This window comes from Rhipicephalus sanguineus, chromosome 2 (assembly GCF_013339695.2).
Source record: "Rhipicephalus sanguineus isolate Rsan-2018 chromosome 2, BIME_Rsan_1.4, whole genome shotgun sequence".
NCBI classification, from domain to species: domain Eukaryota; kingdom Metazoa; phylum Arthropoda; class Arachnida; order Ixodida; family Ixodidae; genus Rhipicephalus; species Rhipicephalus sanguineus.
Genome location: NC_051177.1, coordinates 48,222,413 through 48,244,309, shown reverse-complemented (window position 1 = coordinate 48,244,309; position 21,897 = coordinate 48,222,413). Strand labels below are relative to the sequence as shown.

Below are 21,897 nucleotides of genomic sequence, written 5' to 3'. Positions count from 1 at the left end.
AGCCGTCAACACCGCTCGCACGAACTCTTTTGTTTCGCTGCGTGCCCGTCGGTTCTCACGCAATCCCTTCAACCCTTACCGGTTTCTGTTTTGCTGTATAACAAAGAAAAATTATATTATACCAAAGAAAGACAAAACTAGCAATTATGAACATAAGGCAGCTACTCTAGAGAGAATACGTTAATCTTGCCGCCCATTTTGCAGTCGAGAAACATAATGACGAACATTGAGAAGAAAATACATTGAAGAGAAATCCTTATGGCAGATTCGGGTGGTCGTTTGAGAGCGTTCTGACTATGTTTGGAAGTCGGGCGTTCAGTAGCTTTAAAGCTCTTCAACGAGAACAAGCAGGTCGACCATCCAACGGTGCCGGCGGTCATTAGCAATTCATTACAACTATAGCTCTAAGAAATACATGATATGGCATCTAGTGAGCAATTCATTAAACTAGAGCTGGCTACATACATACTACTACTACAGAGGAGAGAACGACCCACACCCTAAGGAGCTTCGCCCCTAAAATGAAATAACATGAAAGATGTACGCGGATGTAGGCCGTCGTAATGGTCAAAGCCAGACCATAGTTTACAAGGGTAGCTTTGCCTGGTTGGTTGTGCATTGTTAATTCAGAAACAACGTGAAGGTTAGGAAAAAAGAGTGGCAACAAACACCATAATAAACTGTTGGCGTTTTAAGTCACAAAACCACCATATGATTATATTAGGGACGCTATGGTGGAGGGCTTTGGAAATTTAGGCCACCTGGGGTGCTTTAACGTGCAACTGAATCTAAGTACACGGGACTCTAGCATTTCGCCTCCATTGGAATGCGGCCGCCATGGCCGGGATTCGATCCCGCGACCTCCGGGTCAGCCCTTATGCCTCTCTTATCCGGGGATGACTCGTTAATAAAGCACTAGTTTGTAGAAAAGGCGCGAATAATGCAAAGCGGGGCTTTATCGCTTTGGTAAGCTTTATCAGAATGACCCTGCCTTCGTGAAACGTGTAGCATTTCTGCTGGTGTTTCTTTTTCTTTGTGGCTAGTAAATTAACAAAGGAAAATCAACAGGATGAACCACCTAAACATGTCAATGCATGATGGAGAAAATAAAATGCCGATGAAGGCGCAGATTCATCTCATTGCACGAAACTTGTCTCAAACAAAAATATTTCAAGATATATTTCTCGTAACTTTTGTGACGTGCACTACTACTTGTATACATAATTTGTTACATAATTTCTTGACACACGCGTATGTCACAGCAGCGTATAAAAATGTGCACAAGTATTGAAGAACGTTTAGAACACAGCTGCCGTCGGAAGTGTTCACAAGAAGAGACTTCAACTGGGGCAGCACGGGTTACGATTTCTCGCAACCATTATGAGGTTTTGCGAGCAAGACCCCCAGTTAAGTTGCTACAGAACGATATGCGCCTTCGATATCATCGTGCAACCACATAAAAAAAAAATTGGCCCCGTATCTGCGTGCTTCGCTGCAAATGTCGTGTAAAGACGATAGAAGAGGCGCTGCGTGAGATATGAACGCCATCTGGCAATACGTCGGGAAACGTGAATGCTGTGTTGCGGGCTGGCAATTCCGGCGCAGCAGCAGGCAAGACCGGCGGTGACCAACGCGACCGGCGGGGACGCCAGCCAGCCCGAACACGCCGTTTGGCGCGAAGCGCCGAAGCAGAAGAAACGTCCGCACTCAACGAGTACTCTCCACACACTATTTTATATTCACGTCGCCTGGGTAAAGCAGGAATGCCAGAGCGGCGCCCCATGGCACTCGTACAGTGCAATACTGAACTGAAACCGAAACACAACAATGAGCTCGCGCAGAGGGCACGGAGATGCCAAGTTTCGGCGCAGTCGCATTTTCAGCGCAGCTTAAGAAACTAGGGTCTCTAGAATTACGTATCTATGTATTTTCTATAGTGCTGTGTTGCGGGCTGGTAGTCCCGGCGCAGCAGCAGGCGAAGACCGGCGGTGACCGACGCGACCGGCGGGGACGCCAGCCAGCCCGAACACGCGGTTTGGCGCGAAGCGCTGAAGCAGAAGAAACGTCCGCACTCAACGAGTACTCCCCACACAATCTTTTATTTACACGTCGCTTGGGTAAAACAGGAATGCCAGAGCGGCGCCCCATGGCATTCGTACAGTGCAATACAGAACCGAAACCGAAACACAACAATGAGCTCGTGCAGAGGGCGCGGAGGAAGGCAAGTTTCAGCGCAGACGCATTTTCAGAGCAGCTTAAGAAACTAGGGTCTTTAGAATTACGTATGTATGCATTTTCTATTAAGGGAACACACTACGTAATACTTACCTTGTGATGTTGCGCCTCAGATATGCTTAATGTTTGCGTTTTCATCGACAATGTACACAAGTATGAACCTAGTCAGCCGTTCAAGATGGCTGGCCCTTGGGCAAGTGGTTCAACTTTGGCCGAGTGGCTGAATCGAGTGACGTACCAACAAACAGAAAGACAGACCAAAATTTCCCCGTTTGAGTATCCTAAGAAAGACTATCGTCTTTAATAATGGGCGCGCTGGCGTCCTCGAAGATACGTAGTTAATAGCACACTTGCACAACAAAACTGCACGTCCGTGGTCAACCAGTCCTGTCTGTTTCATTGTCCAGGGCACAGTAGCAGCTGCGAAGTGCGAGACCACCGAGGAGAAAGGAAGACGCAAGTTTTCCTGTAGAACAGCACCAAAATGCAAAGACAAAAAAAAAAATAGCCAAATCCAGAGCAAGAACAGGTTGAAAGGCCAGCAAGCAAATGACTGTAGAAATCAGAGTCTGGCGATATATCGCTTGGTCCAGAAGAGTAGTGACAACGAATAAAGGCCAGAAAGCTTTCTTTAAAGGAATTTCGAGTGCCTTATACGGATACGTCTGACCATTTGGAGGCAGTGCTGGCCAGCTCCCGATTTGACAAGGCAGGTAAACCACGTGGTTGCTACAGAAGGGTGTGTAAAACGAGAGTGTGAACAAGCAGAACACGGAGAACACGCCAGTTTTCCACTCTTCCTCTTTCTTCTCCATGTTATATATCATTCCCCATTTCCCCTCCCCGCGTGTAGCGTAGCCAACGGAGCACGTGTCTGTTTAACTTCCCTACCTTTCCTTGCTAGGCTCGCTCTGTACAACGAACCTACCGACAAAGCTGGTTTGCTTTAAAGACTCGTTCTCTTCTCTATTTACATAAATGTTTTGTACAATCACCTCCCCTCCTCCCACAAAATACGTCAACGCTATCATTCATGAAATTCATAGCGGTTGCAGCATTATATTACGAAGGTGTGCAGAATACGTCCCTGTATTTTTGTATGCTCTTTCTTAGAGATTTCACGAGAATCGTGCGTAATCCCCTTCCGATGCTCATGAACTTCGTACGGATGTTGAGGAAACACTGGAAAAACGCAATTATAGCATTGCATACGGAAACCTTTCAAACGGATCCCTGCCTGAGATACAAGGGCTGCGCCCTGTCACATCTTGTCAGCATTTTTTGTTCTCGTCCGTCTTTGCATCTTAGCACGGCAGTTGCAGTTATAACTTATAATGATGAAACAACCCGCGACGATGTTATTCTACACACATCTTGCTTGTCCAGCGTCATCGTGGCTTGTTCCAAGCGCTTTCCCGTATACGACACGACTGCAGTTCCTTCGACGCGCGCAATGCACACTGCACGTGTTGTACATTCAGGTGTCTCACACAGTCCTCTCCTCAGGGCCGTGAAGTTCGAGCCAGGGTCAGACCCTTCTGCGACCAAGACCCATCGCGACGACAGAACGATAGTCGCAGATTACAATGTGGACTTGTCGCTTCGATATTTGTCATCGCGAACATCTGCGTCGGGCACCCTTCCTCGCAATTTCTCTAAAGAGTACACGCTTATTTCTTGAGCTTCTGCGGCGCCAGAATCGACTTAACCTTATTCGTGATCCTCTCGAGCATGGAGGGTTTCATGACCAACTTCCCGTCCGGGCCGACCACGTGGTGATGCAAGAAGAGGTAGTCCAGGAGATCCTGAAAGACCAGAGGGAAGCACAGGAATATGACGACGAGGAGCCAACGGACGAATCCGTCGCATCGGTACATCTGCCTCGGGTGTCGGGCGCACACCGCCTTCTCGAGGGTGTCCACGACTTCGTCGACGTTGTCGCGCGCGAAGAACGCCATCGTGTTGACCGAGATGTCGGCCATCTCGGAAACGTAGTCGTCGCCGTACGCGTCCTTCACCTCCTTGGGCAGATTGCTCTCCTTGTATTTCTTGACGATTGCCTCCGGCTTCGGAAGAATAGCGGTTCTGGTTAGGGGAACAGAAAGAATATCGGCAAGGATTATTCACACTTTATGGTGCGCATAAAGCAAAAGGGAGCGCAAAGAACTACAGCTACTAGCCCACTGAAGGCTATGCTTAATACAAGCTGTCAAATAATATGGATAAGAATATCGTATTTATGAACGAACGTATCATTCTTAAGTGTTTTACGCCTCTAGTAACTTACATGTAGCAAATGGATGGCTGTTCATCTTCCTCTTGCGTACAAAATAATGATACCTGGGGCTTTACGCGTCAAAACCACGATATGATTACGAGGCACGCAGAAGTGGAGGGCTTCGGAAATTTTGACCATCTGGTGTTCTGTAACATGCACTGACATCGCACGGCACACGGGTCTCTAGCATTTCGCCTCCATTGAAATGCGACCGCCGCGGTCGGGATCGAACCCGCGAGTTCGGGTCAGTAGCCACGCACCGTTACCGCTCTACAACCGCGGCGGACCTGCGTACAACAGTCGCAACACAAAAGCTGGCTAAAAACATTCATTTACGCTGAACAGCAGCTTTGTTTGTTATTTACTAAAGGGAAGGTTAAACACGTTTTGCTTCAAGTCAATCTGAATGTAAGCTATGGAATTTGTGCTGTACGCTCTTAATCAGGTCCCGCTTAAAGTGCTAGATATAGCCAGGAAACCAGACATTTTTCATCTGGTTTCTTGGATGTAGCCAGCATTTAACCAGGACCTGATTAATAGTGTAATACAGTGTAATATCCATAAATAGGTTACGTCATCTCATGATTCCCAGTTATTTATGATCGGCGTGCACGCCCGCTTACTTGTAGTAGGTAGGCTCCACCAGGACGACCGAGATGCCCCATTTCATCAGTTCTCGTCGCAATCCATCGCCCAAGGAAATCACAGCATGCTTGGTCATACTGTACACGTTGTTCCAAGAGGCCGTCGCTCGTCCTGCAATAACGATAGACGTCGCAGCGGCTTGAAAAATATTGTTTAAATGTGAACTATCGTCAAAAAATACTAGACATATTATGAAAAAATCCGTAAACAGAGGGTGACTGCTCGAGCCGACGTTTCAATAAGTGGACTTGTCTTCTTCAAGGCTGTAACTTATCTTCTTCTTCAAGGTTTCTTCAAGGCTGGGACTTGTCTTCTTCAAAGCTAGAGTTCCAGCCTTGAAGAAGACAAGTCCACTTGTCGAAACGTCTGCTCGAGCACCCACCCCCGGTTTACGGATTTTTTTATCGCAAGCTCCATCTTCCACTTCCTGCCGTTTTTTTTAATACTAGACATAAGCATTCGCCGAAAAAAAGTGAAGACCAATGTCTTTTTATATCTTCCGCCCATATTACTGTAGGTATTGCTTTGTACAGGCTGCTACAAAAGCTCTACGAGATGTGAAATTTCAGAAAGAAAGGCGAATAATCTCTGCCGAATGAACAAAGTGCGTTATCGGGAAGTGAGCATGGGTCTTCTTATACTATAGAGCTATACATCTGCAACGTACGCACGCAGCTATATACGCACCAGCGTAACTCGCCGTAAGTACAATGCGCCCTTTAGACTGGCGCAGCAGCGGCAGGAAGGCTTGCACGGTGCGCACGCAACCAAACACATTGATGTCGAAGTGCTGCTTCATCTCAGTGATGCTCCACCATTCGAGCTCCATGGCACCGAACACACCGGCGTTGGCGACTACCGCCCAGAGACCTGCATCAATGTCAAACAGAAGCAACTGAAATTAACTCCACGGTAAGCTACATCGCAATGGAGGTACATCAAAGGCTCAACGTTACGCGGAAACCGACGGTCCCACTAAAGGGCGATCGTGCATTACTTTGCTGTGTTGTGGCAATAAGAGGCCGCACGTTAATTACGAGATCCCGACAGGCTGCGAAAAAAGTCACAGGGTGACTTACAAATTTACCTAAGACGACCGGAAGGCGAAAGCCATCTTATTTTTCGATTGTACTGCTCCCCTCACCCCGAAAGCTTTCTGCATCCAACCTGGTTTTGAACTGCCTCCGGGATCGGGTCGCCTCTTGTCAAACGACGATGTCATGTGATGGTGTCATCATTTGACGTCACCTTATGTGACGTCATAGCGCCGTCATAATGACGTCGCTCATTTCGGCAATATGCGACTTCATGATGACGTCATACGGTGAAGTCGTCAGATGATTCTTGCATCACGTGTATTGACGCCGACGATCACTTTGTGTTTGATGATGAAAGCCTTCATAACTAAGGCTTTCGCCTTAGTTATGATCGCGAAGGCGCATGGTTAGAAGGAGACGTGCGTGAAGAGCGGAAAAGAATTGCGCAGATGTTGTACTGGCGGCGCTGCCACAATATTGCACAACCTTCCTTACTACTCAAGGTTATTAAGCATTTTGCAATCGCATACTTAATAGGCAACTGCGAGGAGAATTATGATTGCTTGTAACGTAGGCAAATAATTTCGTGGCTAGGGCAAGGCTGTTACTCGATTTTTGTAATACCATCTATGGAGGGCTACTAGATTTGTTTCTAAGCGGACAGTTCTTACTTTTGACGGGCAAGTCAACTGGTTCCCTTAAACGTGCATCAATTAATCGCTTACACAAGTTAAGCAGAGTATACCGTTGTGCTGGTTGGCGAATAGCTGTCAAAGTTAGTGGCTCCATTGACTTTGCTCTTTGCTCCACTGACTTCAATAGGGCGTGTTACGTGACAAGGCTCATTTTCGCTTATTTTCGTCGCTTATTTTAAAGGTTTTAGAGTTCGGATTCTACTTCAGAAATCCCATTTGAAGAATGGCGTATATCGATGGATGGATGGATGGACGCAAGACATCATTGAAAATTTTGAGGTGCGCGACTTGGCGGGCAGCGGGCCGCTCCCACTTTGGGACATGGGTTCTTTTTTTTTTCTATAAGTAAGCAACTTGGACTGCTAAGACAGAAAACGAATGGCAATTGTTGAGAGAGACTTCAATGACAGGTACGTAGGCGGGGTCAGTCTGAAGGAGGTATAAATGCATTAATACGGGGACATATAGGCAGAGTACGTATACTACAAAAAGTCACATGCTCCCTTATGCATTCGACTAAGAGGACACGAAGGCGAAAGTCGTTTTGTTATTTTTGTGCTGAGTCGATTTAGTGAGCAATGACGTTGGCGACAAAACGCGACATGCACTGTCGAGAAAACCTGCAAACCGGAAAAAAAGTTTTCGAAGCCCGAGTGAAACCGTCCAACCGCGCAAATAACAAACGCACACCACGTGCCCCGCAGAAATGAACCCCATTTCGTTTCTTAATGCAATCCAAACAACCCAGCAGCAAACGCGTCCAAGGGCCCGACTGCATAATATACGACCAGACGACGTTTGTTGACACGTCAACGATGTCCCGCAGAGAGCGCATGTGGGCGAAACGAACACGCATATATATATATATATATATATATATATATATATATATATATATATATATATATATATATCAGGCAATTTGTCACAGATGGCGCCATTATCGACCCGAAATGACTTCTTTTTATTTATTACGGGGTGATTCAAAATTAATTCAAAATGCCGGATCAATAAAATTGAGTGAGAGGGATACGAGGGCAGCACAAGAAGATGGCTTTCGCATGAGGCAGGTAGAAAGAGAGAGTACACGCGTCGTCTGATGCACGGCAAAATCAATAATCCGACTCGTGCGGGGATTAGGATAGAGGCCCCCCGGTGAAATTAAAGTGCCGGTCAAGTTAGAGGCCTAATTGTCCCCGCTTCGCCTGCTAGACCTTCGTGACGTGAAACAAGGGACAACGTATTTCTTCACTGATTCATTTTAATAACTCCATAAACCCACTGCGCATCTTGCCTCAATCTCCTAAGGTAAATTGAAGTGGCGTGCAAAGGCACAATCAACTCGGTGAAACGGCCATTGCGCAGACTTATCGGGCTGTGAGTATAAAGTACTTTCTTCTGTACAGCACTCTTTTTTTTTCGCGATGAGACCATATATAGTGAAGCAGCAGGCTCACCGTTCCCATCGAGGTTTTGGCGAACGTAATCCACGGCTTGGCGGAAGTCTTCGTCCTTAGTCACGTTCAGCGGTACGACGTGAAGCTTGCTCGACGCCTTCATGTGGAGATTCTTGGCACCGTCGCCATGTGGGAAGAGGCATCCCGCGAACACCTGCACAAAATGACAAGAGCTATCGCTTATTTGAATGAAAGAAGAGCGTTACGTCACATACCTTAGTTGTCTTTTATTTGTTCATCACAAGCGTTTGTTAATCCATCCTGTCTCTATCAATTTTTACGGAACATACACTGCGATAGCGTGTCCCTATGAGAGCTTTGCGACAATGTGAACTAACGCGTTTGTGAATGTGTTTACAAAAATGGCACACGAATAACCTTTTTGCCCAGTTATCGCAGTGGCCATTGGGGTAGCCAGGAAGTGTGTGTGTGTGTGTGTGTGTGTGTGTGTGTGTGTGTGTGTGTGTGTGTGTGCGTGTGCGTGTGCGTGTGCGTGTGCGTGTGCGTGTGCGTGTGTGTGTGTGTGTGTGTGTGTGTGTGTGTGTGTGTGTGTGTGTGGACGGAGGGAGTTCACCCCGACCCCGCTTTTAAGGAAAGTTTTATTTTGCACGTATACACACGCACACATACAAACGCACGCACGAACATACGTAAAGTATGGATGACCCATCTCCCTGCCTCCCCCCCCCCCCACCCCCCGAAAAAATTTCTCGCTATGCCCTTGTCAATGACGGAGCAAGATTTCGATGTCCCGGAAAGTTTTCAACGCTGACATGACGCGAGTGCTGATATTAAACTGCGCACCGAATATCGCGAAACCTCTTTGCGTTCTCTGCGGTCTCTTTGTGACGCAGCTCTGGACGTTCTTTAGAGTTTATAGAGAGAGAGAAAGGTTCGATTTCTTTTTTTCGTTATTTCTCCGGTTATACCGAGAATATCATACAAGGCATGTCTGCAAAATAAAACAAAGAAAATCATCCTTATCCTGTCAAACATTGGGCTGCAATTATGCGGACAACCTAACAACGGACATCAAGGCGCCAACAGGAAAGCCGATACTTACTTTTGCAAAGAAGAGCGTCAAAGCGAAAGGAAAGCAAGGCGGATCACTTTCCTGTCGTTAATTGCACTGAAACATAACACTCCCCCGACTTGTTTTATGACGGGGAAAAAAATGAGCGTGTCGCACAACGCAAGAAAAAGGTATCAGTTCATTGGCGTTGTCTTAATTATACTTATCGCGTTTTTTTTTGTTTTTTTTCAGCATTATACTTCTTCGAGGAGCAAGGTAAGAAGCAGTGACAAGAGTGAGGTCCCCTATTCGAAGAAAAAAAGGTAGAAATCGTTTGCTATGATAATAACTATGAAAGGGAGATAATCGACAACCGCCCTTTTGTAGCACGAAGCCACAAGGAAATCTGTTCGGATTTCTCAGAATGGAATTTGTCAATTAAGAAAGGAATTTGTCTGAGAATATTTGTCCACTATTCCTTTCATAACCCCTCCGCCAAATTGCGGGATTCCGCAGAACTCGTTTGCAATATGATAACTGCGCGCCCTTTTCATTGCAGTAACAGGAAGGGGGGGGGGGGTGTATGAGAGAGAAGGAGATATAGAAGCAAGGAAAGGCAGGTAGGTTGACCGAGTAATTGGTTTTAAACCCTTGATATCTTGGTCATGTGAGGGATACCTTTCGGGGTGCAAAATAAGAAAGAAAGAGCTTACGGCACATCATTTGACCAGTAACTGTCGTTACTGCGCAGTCCATACAGTTTCAATGTATAAACCGGTTCAGTGGCACAATAAATTTAGTTGAAAGTTTGCGCTGGGTGTGTCTATTTCGTCAGGATACGGCGTGTGTAGGATGTGACCATTGCTTTTGCTATGTTCCTGCAGGTGGTTTGTGAATCAGTGACCACGGTGATTGGTACAACATAGCACCCCACCGGGCGCCATCGGAAAACCTGTCCAGCTCAGACGACGCACGAACAGAATTATTAAACTGCACCGAAAACGCTACAACATTACAGACAAAACCGTGCGCACTTCCCACCACCACACAAATCACTCAACAGAGAGGAAGCTGTTTCGTGGCGGCAGCTCCAGACTAATTCATCCCCCCTCCTTTTCATACTTCATCCCTTCCACCCTACACAATATCTCTCATACTGCCCCTACAGTGAAGCGAAGCCCACAGTGTATCACTGCTCCTGGGTATCTCCACACCCACCGGGCTACCACCCTATTCCGCTGACCAGCTCATAGCCGAAGGAGCAGCGTCGGCTGATTCATAGGGCACGTGGAGTGACGCGAGCCAATGGAGCCCTGTACTAAGGGCTCTACCCTTTGATGAAGGTCACGCACCCTTCTAACAGTAAAAGTATTTTTCTTTTTCTCTCTCTTCCGTCCGCGTCATTTTTGTTGCGCGATCACTCGAGTACCAACTTCCGCACAATGCTGCTCTCATTAAGTACCTGAAATCCCAGCCTGTCGAGACGCAATGCGAGCCGGTGGCCGAAGCCGGAGTCGCAGCCTGTGATGAGCACGGCCTTTCCCGTGGCCGACACGCCGGAGTCCGGCAGCAGACTGTAGAGGAAGTAGCCGAGCGTGAAAACGCACACTACGGGCAGTCCGACGGCGCATGAAGCGTACACCAGCGGAGTCCACAGCGCCGGCACCAGACGCAGCGCCAAGTACGTCAACGTCGGTGTCAACAGGTACACCGTGAGTTCGCGGTAAAAGTCCTCCTGCAAGCGCGACATCAACGAAAGTTAAATGTCAGGAACAAAGCGATCGTTATAGTCGTCGTAGTTCGAAGTTTATTGCAGTCTTTTGTGAGATACATTGCATTTTACACTTTTAGAAACCCAACGAAATTGTGAAAAGCTCCCTAATGACATTAGCATATCAAAAACATTAAACGGCAACAACGGGGAGCAGGGATACTTCAAAATTATCAATGATATGTGCGGGAAATCAGTGAATGGATGTATAGATATTGGCTACAAATTATTATGGAATGGATGAATTTATATGGAGTGATTCTTTAGTTGTGTCCGGAAAAAGTGAAAGGACGGGGCTATCAAAATTATAGTTCCTCTGAATTCCAAAGTTTGACGACCGTCATTGTTATGCTCTGTCTTACGAAGTATATAAATAAAATGCTGAACAAAGAAGAAACAAAGTATATATTGAGCACGAGAGAGAGAGAAAAAGAGAGGGAAGGGTTAAAGAAAGGTAGGGAGGTTAACCAGACACATGATCTGTCGCCTACACCACGCATGAGCGCTAAAGTTTGCCCACGTGTTATTGTCTTGATCGTAGTTGTTTACGGTGCCAACGAAGGGCAAGCTAAAATGATTCGGACAGGAGCTACGCGCGACGTTGACCTATGTAGACGTCCGTTGTTTTGCTGGCAAATCCTATAATTTCAGGCTCTTAATCCACGTAGGCGGCCACGCCATTGAAGCGAGGTCCGCCATTCACGAAGGTTCACTTGTGTTGGCAATACGAAAGACGAGGACAAATGAAGGAGAGAGAGCATGCGAAAAAAGAAAACATACTCAAGTACAGTTTACACACAGACATAGAGACAATACTCTTTCCTGTTTTGCATATCCGCACTTGTGATCTCGGCTGTTGTTGTCTAGCATTTCAAAGCACCTTGTTCTGTCCTCGTTTCTCTTTCGCCAGCCGCATGCAATGTTCGCAATTTCGCTTGTGTAACTAATCTCACAGCTTAAACCTCGTGTTCCCAACAACTTGCCTCTTTCTTTCTCGCTCTTTGTGTAAACACAGAAAACAGAGCAACAAACCGGCCTGCAAACTCTGTACGTCTGATGGCAGAGCCTCACTGTCGCATAACTTCCCAAAGGTTCCTCTCAATGCAGTGGTACGTGCGTACATAACACGCGTATCTTATAGATTCCGCAACGTGTTCGTTCCACAGGTAGACAGGCGCACGCGTATACGGAAGCGCGCACACACGCGTGCAAGCAAACAGAGCTGTAGTCAGAATACAATGCAAACAGAAAAGGGAGATAATATTTAACCTAATGAAATGGGGAGGAGATAGGCCTTCATAGCGTGTGTCAGCGTGCTATAGGCTCCCCAAGCATCGCTTAGTGGCGCTGCTGCTATTGACAGGCAGCGCCATCTCTGGCATAAAAATACAAACTGGGTGCAATCAACGCGCGTTTTCCCTTCTCTCCAATGCGCTGCCGCTTGCTTCCGTGCACGTGCAGAGCTCTCGCGGTGCACTTGCGGCGCCTCACAATGTACCGCTTGCAGTGCGGCTTCAAAAGGATCTTCAAGCTTGACTGGCACTTCCGAAAAGCGAACTTGATAAAAGGAGAAAGGCTCGTCAATCACGTTTACGGTGAAGAGCAGACGATCGACGACAACGACGCCCGACTCAAAGCGAAATGCATTTCCCAAGTCGCGAATGCACCATGTAGGACGTGTATACCTCAAGGTAAGTCTCATTCTGTCATGTTAAAGATACGTAGTGGTCCATATGCACTCCGAAATGAAGCCGTGAACGCTATCGTTGTCGACTATGAATCATATAATTGTTGTTTTGATACGGCATGCTTGCAGTAGCAGCCATGTACTTTCGTGAACAAACGTTTGCGGCGTGCGAAAAAAAAAAGAAATTATACGGTCATGGCACCTTTTCCTGAGAAGGTTAGAGTCAGGTCCTCCGTGCCACTGTAACATCACCCGCCGATTAAGACGCGAGACAGATAGCTGAGCTTTAACCACTGTGAAGAAAGCAACTGCTCGCCTCGTCTTTTCGGCTCTCGAGTCATGCTTGCACTCTCTCTTTATAAGGATATAGACTTTACAGGCTTTTAAAACCTGCTGCGCGAACGCAGCTAGAAAATCGCACAAAGTCAGAAGATGGCTACTGCAAGGTGGCAATTGCAAAGCATGTGTTAAGTGTCAGTTATATTTAGTGACTTAATTATATATCTATCACCCTAATAAAGTGACAAAAACAAAGCAACCAGAACGATGTCAACGTTTGCTGAAAATGCGCAGTCGTCCGTTCCGGCGTGATAAAGCAGCCTTCCCGACGCGTAAATCGCAGGCGCCGAACTTTTGACAATGTGCCGAGTTCAATTCAATTCATCCAACCGCGCAACGCTAACCACGGCATAATTAACGCGAGTGTGAACGTCAGCTACGAGAGGTAGGGCTCACGAACACGGTGAAACAAAACACAAAGTTGTTTCACCTACAACCGTAACTGGACTTTCACAATGCGAGAAGACAGGGAGTAACCATTATTGTAGTCGCTGCGTGCATGCACTGCGTTGTGTACTGATTCAGGTTGTCGAAACGAACGAAATCGATGAACTAAGACAGCCTAAATAGAAGGCGAGACAGTGCTGTCAGCTAGGACATACTTTATTTTCCTTACTGTGGTGGTCCACGCTTGTCGCCTTTATTTCTCGTGCGACATGCCCAGGAACCCGATACAGTTTCACACGTGAATCGCGTGCCTTGGTGCTGTCTGCACTGTTGTGGCAGGCCACGACACAGCAATACTTCGGACCTCGCTTCCGCGGGGTCGCTTCTGCCAACGCGGAAATGCAGCTTCGCACAGCAAGCCTCGCGGTTCAGCGTGCCAAGCTGCCGGCACGGCGCCCCAGTTCCCCGCACTACTGAGCAACGTGCGCGCGCGTGTGCTCCCGCTGCCGACAAACAGGCCGAGACGGCTGCGCCTGCCCCCAGTTTCGCCAGAGCTTCTCTCCAGAGCCGCAGCGCGGCGCTGTCGTCGTGCCGTAAACTTGAGCCTGGGTTCCCTATTCCTCGCCATATATAATAATTGTAGGGGTTTTACGTTCCAAGACCATGATATGATTATGAGCGATGCTGTAGCGGAGGGCTCCAGAAATATGGAACACTTGGGCTTCTCCAACGTGCACCTAAATCTAAGCACATGGGCCTCTTGCATTTCGCCTCCATCTAACTGCGGCCGTTGCGGCTGGGATTCGATCTCGCGATCTTCCGTTCAGTAGTCAAGTTCCTCACATGAGTAAGGGGAAATGGGAGAGACTGGGATAGAGAGGTGTAGATACCTGCAGGTGATTATGCTATAAGACAGTGAGTTTACTGTAGGCACTATGCGCGCAGAGAGAGAGAGAGAGAGATGAAAAAAGGAAGGCCGGGAGGTTAACCAGATATTAGCATCTGGTTTGCTACCCAGCACTGGGGAGGGGAAATAGGGGCAAGAAAGAGGGTCTAGAGAGAGAGAGGGGAAAAAAGAGGAGAAAAAAAAACGCACGTACACACACAAGATAAAAAAAAAAACACACAGGGACGAAGTTCTTCTTACAATCGTTCAAAAAGGCCGGTAGATCGCAAGAAGCGCAGTAGCGCTTGCATGGCCTTCTTCTGTGACGTTGCGTCTTGTCGATGGCGTAGAATTCTTTCTTCCGACAAAGGTCGGTCGTCCAACTTGTTCAGCACGTTGCAAAGATATAGTCGCTGTGCATTGTACAGTGGGCAGTCGCAAAAAATATGTCTAATTGTTTCTGCGTTTCCACAGTGGTCACAGGCTGCGGTGTCGGCCATCCCAATGCGGAAAGCATAGGCGTTGGTAAACGCAACGCCCAACCACAGCCTACACAAAAGGGTCGCGTCTGCTCGGCGAAGTCTTGATGGGACTTGAAGACTTAATGTAGGGTCAAATGAATGCAGTCGATCATGTCTGAAGTGTGGCTCATTCCATTGTGACGTGGTGCGTTGGCGAGCATGCAAACGAAGCTTCCGTGCAGCGTCGGTCCTAGAAAGCGGTAGTAGTAGTTTATGGTCTTCTGCGTGGGCTGAGCGGGCAGCTTGATCGGCCCGTTCATTGCCGATGATGCGCGCAATTGCACAATAGACACACTGAGCCCAGGAATCTTTGCATAGGACATGTTGTAGAGACGAGCATCCAAGCCTGTCTCAAACCATCTACGAATTTCTAGCAGGTTTGAGTAAAGGAAGGAAGGAATACAAAAGGGAGGTTAACCAGACAGCAGTCCGGTTGGCTGCTTTACGCCGGGAGAAAGGCAAGGGGAATGGAAAGATGGGAGAGACAGAGAGAGAGAGGGAGCGAAAAAAAAAGGAAATGATCAATAAATACGCTGACACGTATGTGGCCGTGGCACTGTACAATGGTCACAAGCATTCACAAAGGCCCGTAGTCCTTAAAAAGCATAACAGTGTTTTAAGTGCCTTGTGGGCCGACGAGCGATGGGGACGGTGCTCCAGCAGTATCTGCACGGAGAGCGGCCGATCGTCGCATCGTCGCATCGCATCAAAAAGCATTCGTCTCTCAGAGGCAAATCGAGGGCAGCGGCATAGCAGATTATCCATGTTTTCCTCAGTACTGCAGACCTCGCATGCCGCACTGTCGGTCACTCCAATTTACAGCTGTGCACGGGCCGTATTTCCGAGCCCGAGCCCGGCCCGGGCCCGCTGACTTTGTCGAAGGCCCGCCCGAGCCCGACGGCAAAGGGCTGCGAGCCCGCCCGGCCCGGCCCGACGTACGAAAACACAATCCCGGGCCCGGACCGGCCCGGCCCGACTTTTTAAAGGTTCGCTGCGAAAACAAAACATCGTTTTCCGGTAATTTGGCATTTTATTGAGCATATCAAATATGATCAAACGACACACGACGAACAGTCTCTATTACACAGATTACAAATTACAAGTAGACGGCCTCATGCCAGCAAAAATGGAGTTCGCTCGCCAAAGCCGTCACGTGTATGGGGTATGCACATGCAAGCGTCAACTTGCACTAAGGCGATCTACGTCGGGTCGCTCGTCGCTGTCGCGTGCATTTTCACTCATATGAGATTTGGCCTTAAATCTAACGCGAACAGTCGCGTGGCGCCGTCACTAGCTCAGGTGGTGTTACTTCTCTGTTTGTCGGAGCGCAACAGAGACAGTGCTTTACCTGCTCCCCTTTTGTTTAAAGTAGCGAATGGAAAGGAAAAGCGGTAAAGGGCGGTCGCGGAAAAGGCACTGTATGCGTGCTGGAAAACGATTCCCGTTCATTCTCTATATTTCGGGCTTGAGTCGGGCTTTGTGCCGGGCCCGAGCCCGGCCCGATAAAACTCCAAGTGGCCCGAGCCCGGCCCGAGCCCGAGGTGAAAATACGTCGGCCCGCCCGAGCCCGGCCCGCGGGCCGGGTCGGGCTCGGGCTTTCGGGCTACCCGGAGCCCGTGCACACCTCTACTCCAATTAATGTTGTGTATGCCTTCGTGAAGGCAGCCCCCAACCAAGGTCGACAAAGAAGCGAAGCTTCATGTCGACGAAGGCTGGATGGAGGTCGAAGTTCCAGCGTATGGTTTATTTGGTGGAGTCTCGAACGTCTTATACTTGGCATGTTCCACTCCGCCAAACAGAGACTACGTGCCAGGAGACGAAGCTACCTTGCAGCGTCTGTCCTAGAAAGAGGCATAGGAACGGTGGTCTCTTTTTGATGCGATGTGCGAGCTGCATTGTCTGCGGAAACATTGCCACTCATCCCGCAATGAGCAGGTAGCCACTGAAAGTCAACTTCGTGGCCTTTTTCTTTGACGCGGTGATGAATCTTGAGAATTTCGTACGTGAGCTGTTCGTGGCATCCGCATCGGAGAGCTGACTGCACGCACTGTAACGCCGGTTTCGAGTCGGACAAAACAGCCCATTTGCTCGGGCTCTCCGAAGTACACTCTAAGAAAAAAAAGAGTCAAAAGAGGGTCACGGCACCGTGACTCTCTTCGGGTGTCCATCTGACCCCTTTTGGAAGGTAGATGAAGAGAAAGAGAGTTAGCATTTCGACAGGAGTCACTGGACTCTCCTGAAGCGCGTTTCGATTGGCTTCCGTGATGAAGGCGCCGTCGTGCACGCCATACATATCGCGCGTTTGCCGTTCGGCGCCGTTCTGGCGCGGTGGCTCGCCTCGCTCGCCGACGGAGCCAACCGGGCTGGCGCCGCGCCTCCGCCTCCTCTCTCAGTCTGCTCGGTCTTTTGGAATGCGTTGCGTCGGTTGCGCGGGTTGCGTCAGTTGCCTGTCGTGCAGTTTTGTGTTCGAACAAAGATGCGCGTCTTCGGTGGCGTTGACGCCAGGCTCCGTGCTCGAAGTTACGCTTGGAGGGCGGAATATTCATGGAGCTGCGGACACGGACAACGTGCGCCCGTCAACGGTGAGCGTACTGCTTTCGTAGGTACTAATTATACAGCTTTAGCTGGGCGTCTGCAGCAGCTCTGCGGAAGTTATCTGCCAGCCATTTCCAACAGCAGCCTGCGTCAGCGGGGCTGTTGCGGATGCCCAACTAAAGCTGTCAGTTAAGGAGTTGACACCATTATGCGCGTTGCTGTACAAGCTCCCATAAAATGAGCGTGCAAACAATTATCAAAGGTCATGTTTTGCTGATCGCGCATTGTGCCTGCACTGCTGAAGGTGCGAAATGTCGTTTTGAGATGCGCTTTAGTCTACTTCATAACAACATTTCCAACAATCTTGAGTGTGCAGCGTGCTTCCGCGCGTCTACGGAACGCTTAGATGCACTATATATTATGGTTTTTCTTGGCTTAAAGACGGTAGTTTGAGGTGCAGAAATAGTAGGATGCTTCCAGCCCGTATGCGTTAGTCACTTAAGTTGGACACGCCTGTCCGGTAAGGCGAAAACGCCAGGCCTGCGCGGATAGCGCAGCACAGTCACAGCGAAAGCTGGAAGAGCGGCATTTCTAGAGCCCGTTATACGTAAACTCTCTTGTGGCTACTAATACAAGTACATTAGCAACGTACCCACTACGGCACAAATAATTTTTGGGAAGTTGGGAAGCGCCCACCACGACATTATTCGTTCTTCTGCGGAGAAGCGAGGTACCATCTGTAAGGCATTATGTGCATTTTGTCGATGAGACGGCTGATGACGATGAAGAATTATGGCTGGGCCAACTGTAATATGTTGGAAGCTTTAAACTACCCACTAGTTACTTAATTGATATTGTGTGACGCCCGGTCGTTATTTAACTCTCCTACCACGCTTTATAACATACGTTAACGTGAGAAAGAAGAGAGAGAGAGGGAAGTAACTTTATTGAGGCCCTGAGGAAATGGATCATGGGAGCCTTATGGGCTTCCTTGGCGGCCAATAGAAGTTCACTTGAGAGGAACCCTCTACGCTGTAAATCATAATTTTTGTGAAGAAGGGAAGCAGCCACTATGCAATTTTTCGTCATTCGGCGGAGAACCGTATACTCGCTAAACACCTGCAAGGCATTATGTGCACTTTGTCGATGCTGTGGCTGATGACGATGAATTATCGCTGAGGCCTTTGTAATGGGTTGGAAGCATTCAACAACCCACTCGTTGCGCAATTCGCGTTGTGTGACGCCCGGTTACAGAATTCGCGTTTGTGTGACGCCTGGTTGTTATTTTACTGTCCTACCACACTACATTACATATGTTAATGTGCTTCCTTCGCGACATGAAGCCTGTATAGGGTCCTTTTGCAACGCAGTTTCAAGCACCGGCATGGCTCAGAGGTAGAACACTGGGCTCTCCTTTGTAATGCATGCAGGCAATAAAGAAAAAAAAAGCAGAGGGCCCAGGTTCGAACATCGTTCCATTCTGGAAATTTTTTCTTATTACCTTTTTTTTTTCTTATTTCGTGCGATAGCAGTTATGGACACCGGCGGCGGCGGCGGCGGACAACTACGGCGCCAAAAACGGCCGCTGAAATGATCTCGTAACAGCTTTCGTTGTAAAAAGCTCGAGACTTGCGACGGCGCGCGTTGTTGCGGCCGCCGCCGTGCACTCTTTTCCTTCGTTTCTGTTTGCTGTTTTCGTGGTTTGCCAACACCTGCGATGACGCTATAACAGAATCAAGTGAGTGTACGTGATTGTGGGAGTTAAGTGCACTAATCCTAGCATATTACATGTCTGATCTCGACGTAGACGGCGTCCGCGCGCGCTGGGTGTCGTTAGACGCTCGTACTCGTATGTGTTTGCTGAGTATTCAAGGATGCGTTACGTTCGTAAAACATGCGGTCAGTAACCACTCACGGCGTGCCCCTGACTGCCAGAGGATGTGCTTGCGTTTCGGAATATGCTGGCGCAAAGCCGTGCTTATTCTGAAACCAAATTTTGAAGCGATTCCTTAGAAAAGAAGTGCTTTCATTCGTGCATAGTCAGTGCCTATTGCGAAATGAGGTTCCCGCTTCCTTTTACGTGAAAATTTGTTTTCGTTGGGAAATTATTTCGAACGAAACACTCGTGTCAGATGCGTGTACAGTAACGGTGTGTTGAACGAAGGGTGGTTTTAAATACAAATAAGCAGTGTGTATGTTTTGGTTATTCCCAGAATCCCGGATCACTTCTTCCACCTCTTCACTCAAGTTGACAGTCACACTCGGAGAAACGAAGGTGTCGCTTGGTCTGGCGCCTCACCGCTCGTGATGGGAAGATCAACAGCGGCGTTCGCCCTGTCACCCGAACGAGGCAGTCGGTCCTACATTTCCTTTGGTTGGGCAAGGCGACGTACAAAAAGAGGTGAGTGGAACCCACGCAAAGAAGCTTAAACCAATTTCGTTTGTTGTTTAAAAGAGGCTCACATGATCTTGTGCTGCAAGTTTGTCGCTAAGTGACGAGTAGCTTAAGATAGTTGTGGAGTCGCTTGACGCTTCGGTGTGGGTCACTTGACCCCCGTAGGAGGCAAGAGTCGTCTGACTCCCTCATAAGTGGTAGCGTGATCCTTCGGATAAGAGTCCTTCCACTCTTCCTAGAGGGTCAGGGGACTCTCCTAGAGCGCGCCGACTCTGAAACACCAAAAGAGTCACCGTGACTCTTTAAAGAGAGTCGTACACGTGGCAAGTCGGAACTCTCCGAAAAGAGTCACCTATACTCTTTTTTTTTAGAGTGTAAAGGATCCTTAAATTCACGGTAGATTGTCTGGATTCCCGGACCTTTACGGAGGAGGTGCTTTTGGGCTCACGGAGACGTGTTGGCCATGCCCATGCAGACGGCTATAGTTATAGAGGATGGGCGAGGCCTTCGGATAAGACGTTCAGATGTAGAGCTCAGTGATTTGTGTTGTGCGCGAAAGAGACACAGCCCACCTTCAGCTTGTTCCTGGTGCTCTAGTTGCTGTGTATACTCCTGAAAAGCACCGCCGCGCTCATCTCACCTCCTTTATCGCCTCTCCGCAGCTCGAAAGAAACTCTTTTAACACGTTATTTTTCTACCGAAACAAACTGTAGCAATGTGGCCCCTATTGAGCGTCTTTAATAACCGTTCTCTGTGGATTAAATTGCCAGTACTTTGCTTTACGGCGCTCGTTCGCGCCCAACGTCGGCTAGCTAGCTAGAGATATAGCTAGATGATTACGCGTACGCGGCATGCGCTCCGACGGTCATTTTTCGCGTTCTCAAAGAAATATTGCCGCCGCACTGGCATGTCCGAAACCGGCGTAATTTATGACCATACACCTTTCCTAGCACCTCGGGGAGGGTGTGGGGAGGGCACCGAGAGAGAGCTTTTTCGGCGATTAATTGAACTTCGAACGCGACTGCGCGGTCGCGAACAAAGGCCTTCTTTGCCCGAATGGCTCCGACATTGCCGCGGGGCTGCGGCGGCAGAGCGTAGGACGTGCAGCCTGGGGACTCGATCGAATAACACCCCTATCGCGTGCATATAGTTCGGAAAGAGGTCATTGCGCGAGGTCGGGCGACCGCCTTGCTTCCTATATGGTGTCGGAAAAGTTTTAAGGAGAAAGCCTTAGATGCCTCATCGAACGCGAAAAGGTGACCGTCGGCGGCGTCAACACGTGTGATGCAACAAAAAAAACGTGATGACGTCAAACTGTGACGCCACAGGTTGCCGAAAATTGTGGCGTACATAAAGTCATCGTGGCGTTACTATGACGCCACATGATGACGTCATCACGTGGCTTCGTCGATTCGTCAAAAGTGCCGTTGATCACGGAGGCACTGCAAAACCATGCGAGGTTCAGAAAGTTTCCAATTTCTCCGATCCCAGAGGCAGCGCAAAACCACGTTGCGCGCGGAAAGCTTTCACGCGGGATCAATACAATCCATTGAGACAAAAAAAAAAAAAGATGCATTTCGCCTTCCCAGTAATGCTACCGAGGACTTTTGATTTGGAGCAATTTTTGGAGCAGCAAAATTTCCGTTTTGGAGCACTTTACAGCAGCAAGAATTTTCATTTTGGAGCACTTTGAAGCAGATAATTTTGCATCTGGGAGCACTCTGGAGCAGCAAATTTTACGTCCTGGAGTGCACTAGAGAAGCAAATTGCATTAACATTCAAGCACCTGAATATTATTATGGGGCTCTTATGAAGGCTAGAAATATTTCGATTCATTGCAAATCTCATGGAAAAAATCATCTCAGGAGAACTCCATACTTCACTTGCTAATGAAAAAATAAGGGCTCATGCAGTTGAGTGTTCTGGACTAACCTCACCGGCGATTATTTTCGACACTAACAAATAAACAGAATACCGGATCAATAAAATTGCACTTTATGAAATAACACTCTAAATA

General features: G+C 48.3%; 1 protein-coding gene across 1 annotated transcript in view; it reads right to left on the bottom strand.

Annotated features, from left to right (window-relative positions):
• Positions 1-2,523: 2,523 nt before the first annotated feature.
• LOC119382898 (short-chain dehydrogenase/reductase family 9C member 7) overlaps positions 2,524-21,897 on the bottom strand; it is a 55,840-nt gene continuing 36,466 nt past the window's right edge. Inside the window, exons 2-6 of the mRNA XM_037650796.2 lie at positions 10,822-11,094; positions 8,348-8,501; positions 5,846-6,028; positions 5,137-5,269; positions 2,524-4,320 (exon numbers count right to left, since the gene is read on the bottom strand). Of these exons, the coding sequence (XP_037506724.1) occupies positions 3,906-4,320; positions 5,137-5,269; positions 5,846-6,028; positions 8,348-8,501; positions 10,822-11,094 (1,158 nt within the window). The 3' untranslated portion in view covers positions 2,524-3,905. The remainder of the gene's footprint in view (positions 4,321-5,136; positions 5,270-5,845; positions 6,029-8,347; positions 8,502-10,821; positions 11,095-21,897) is intronic.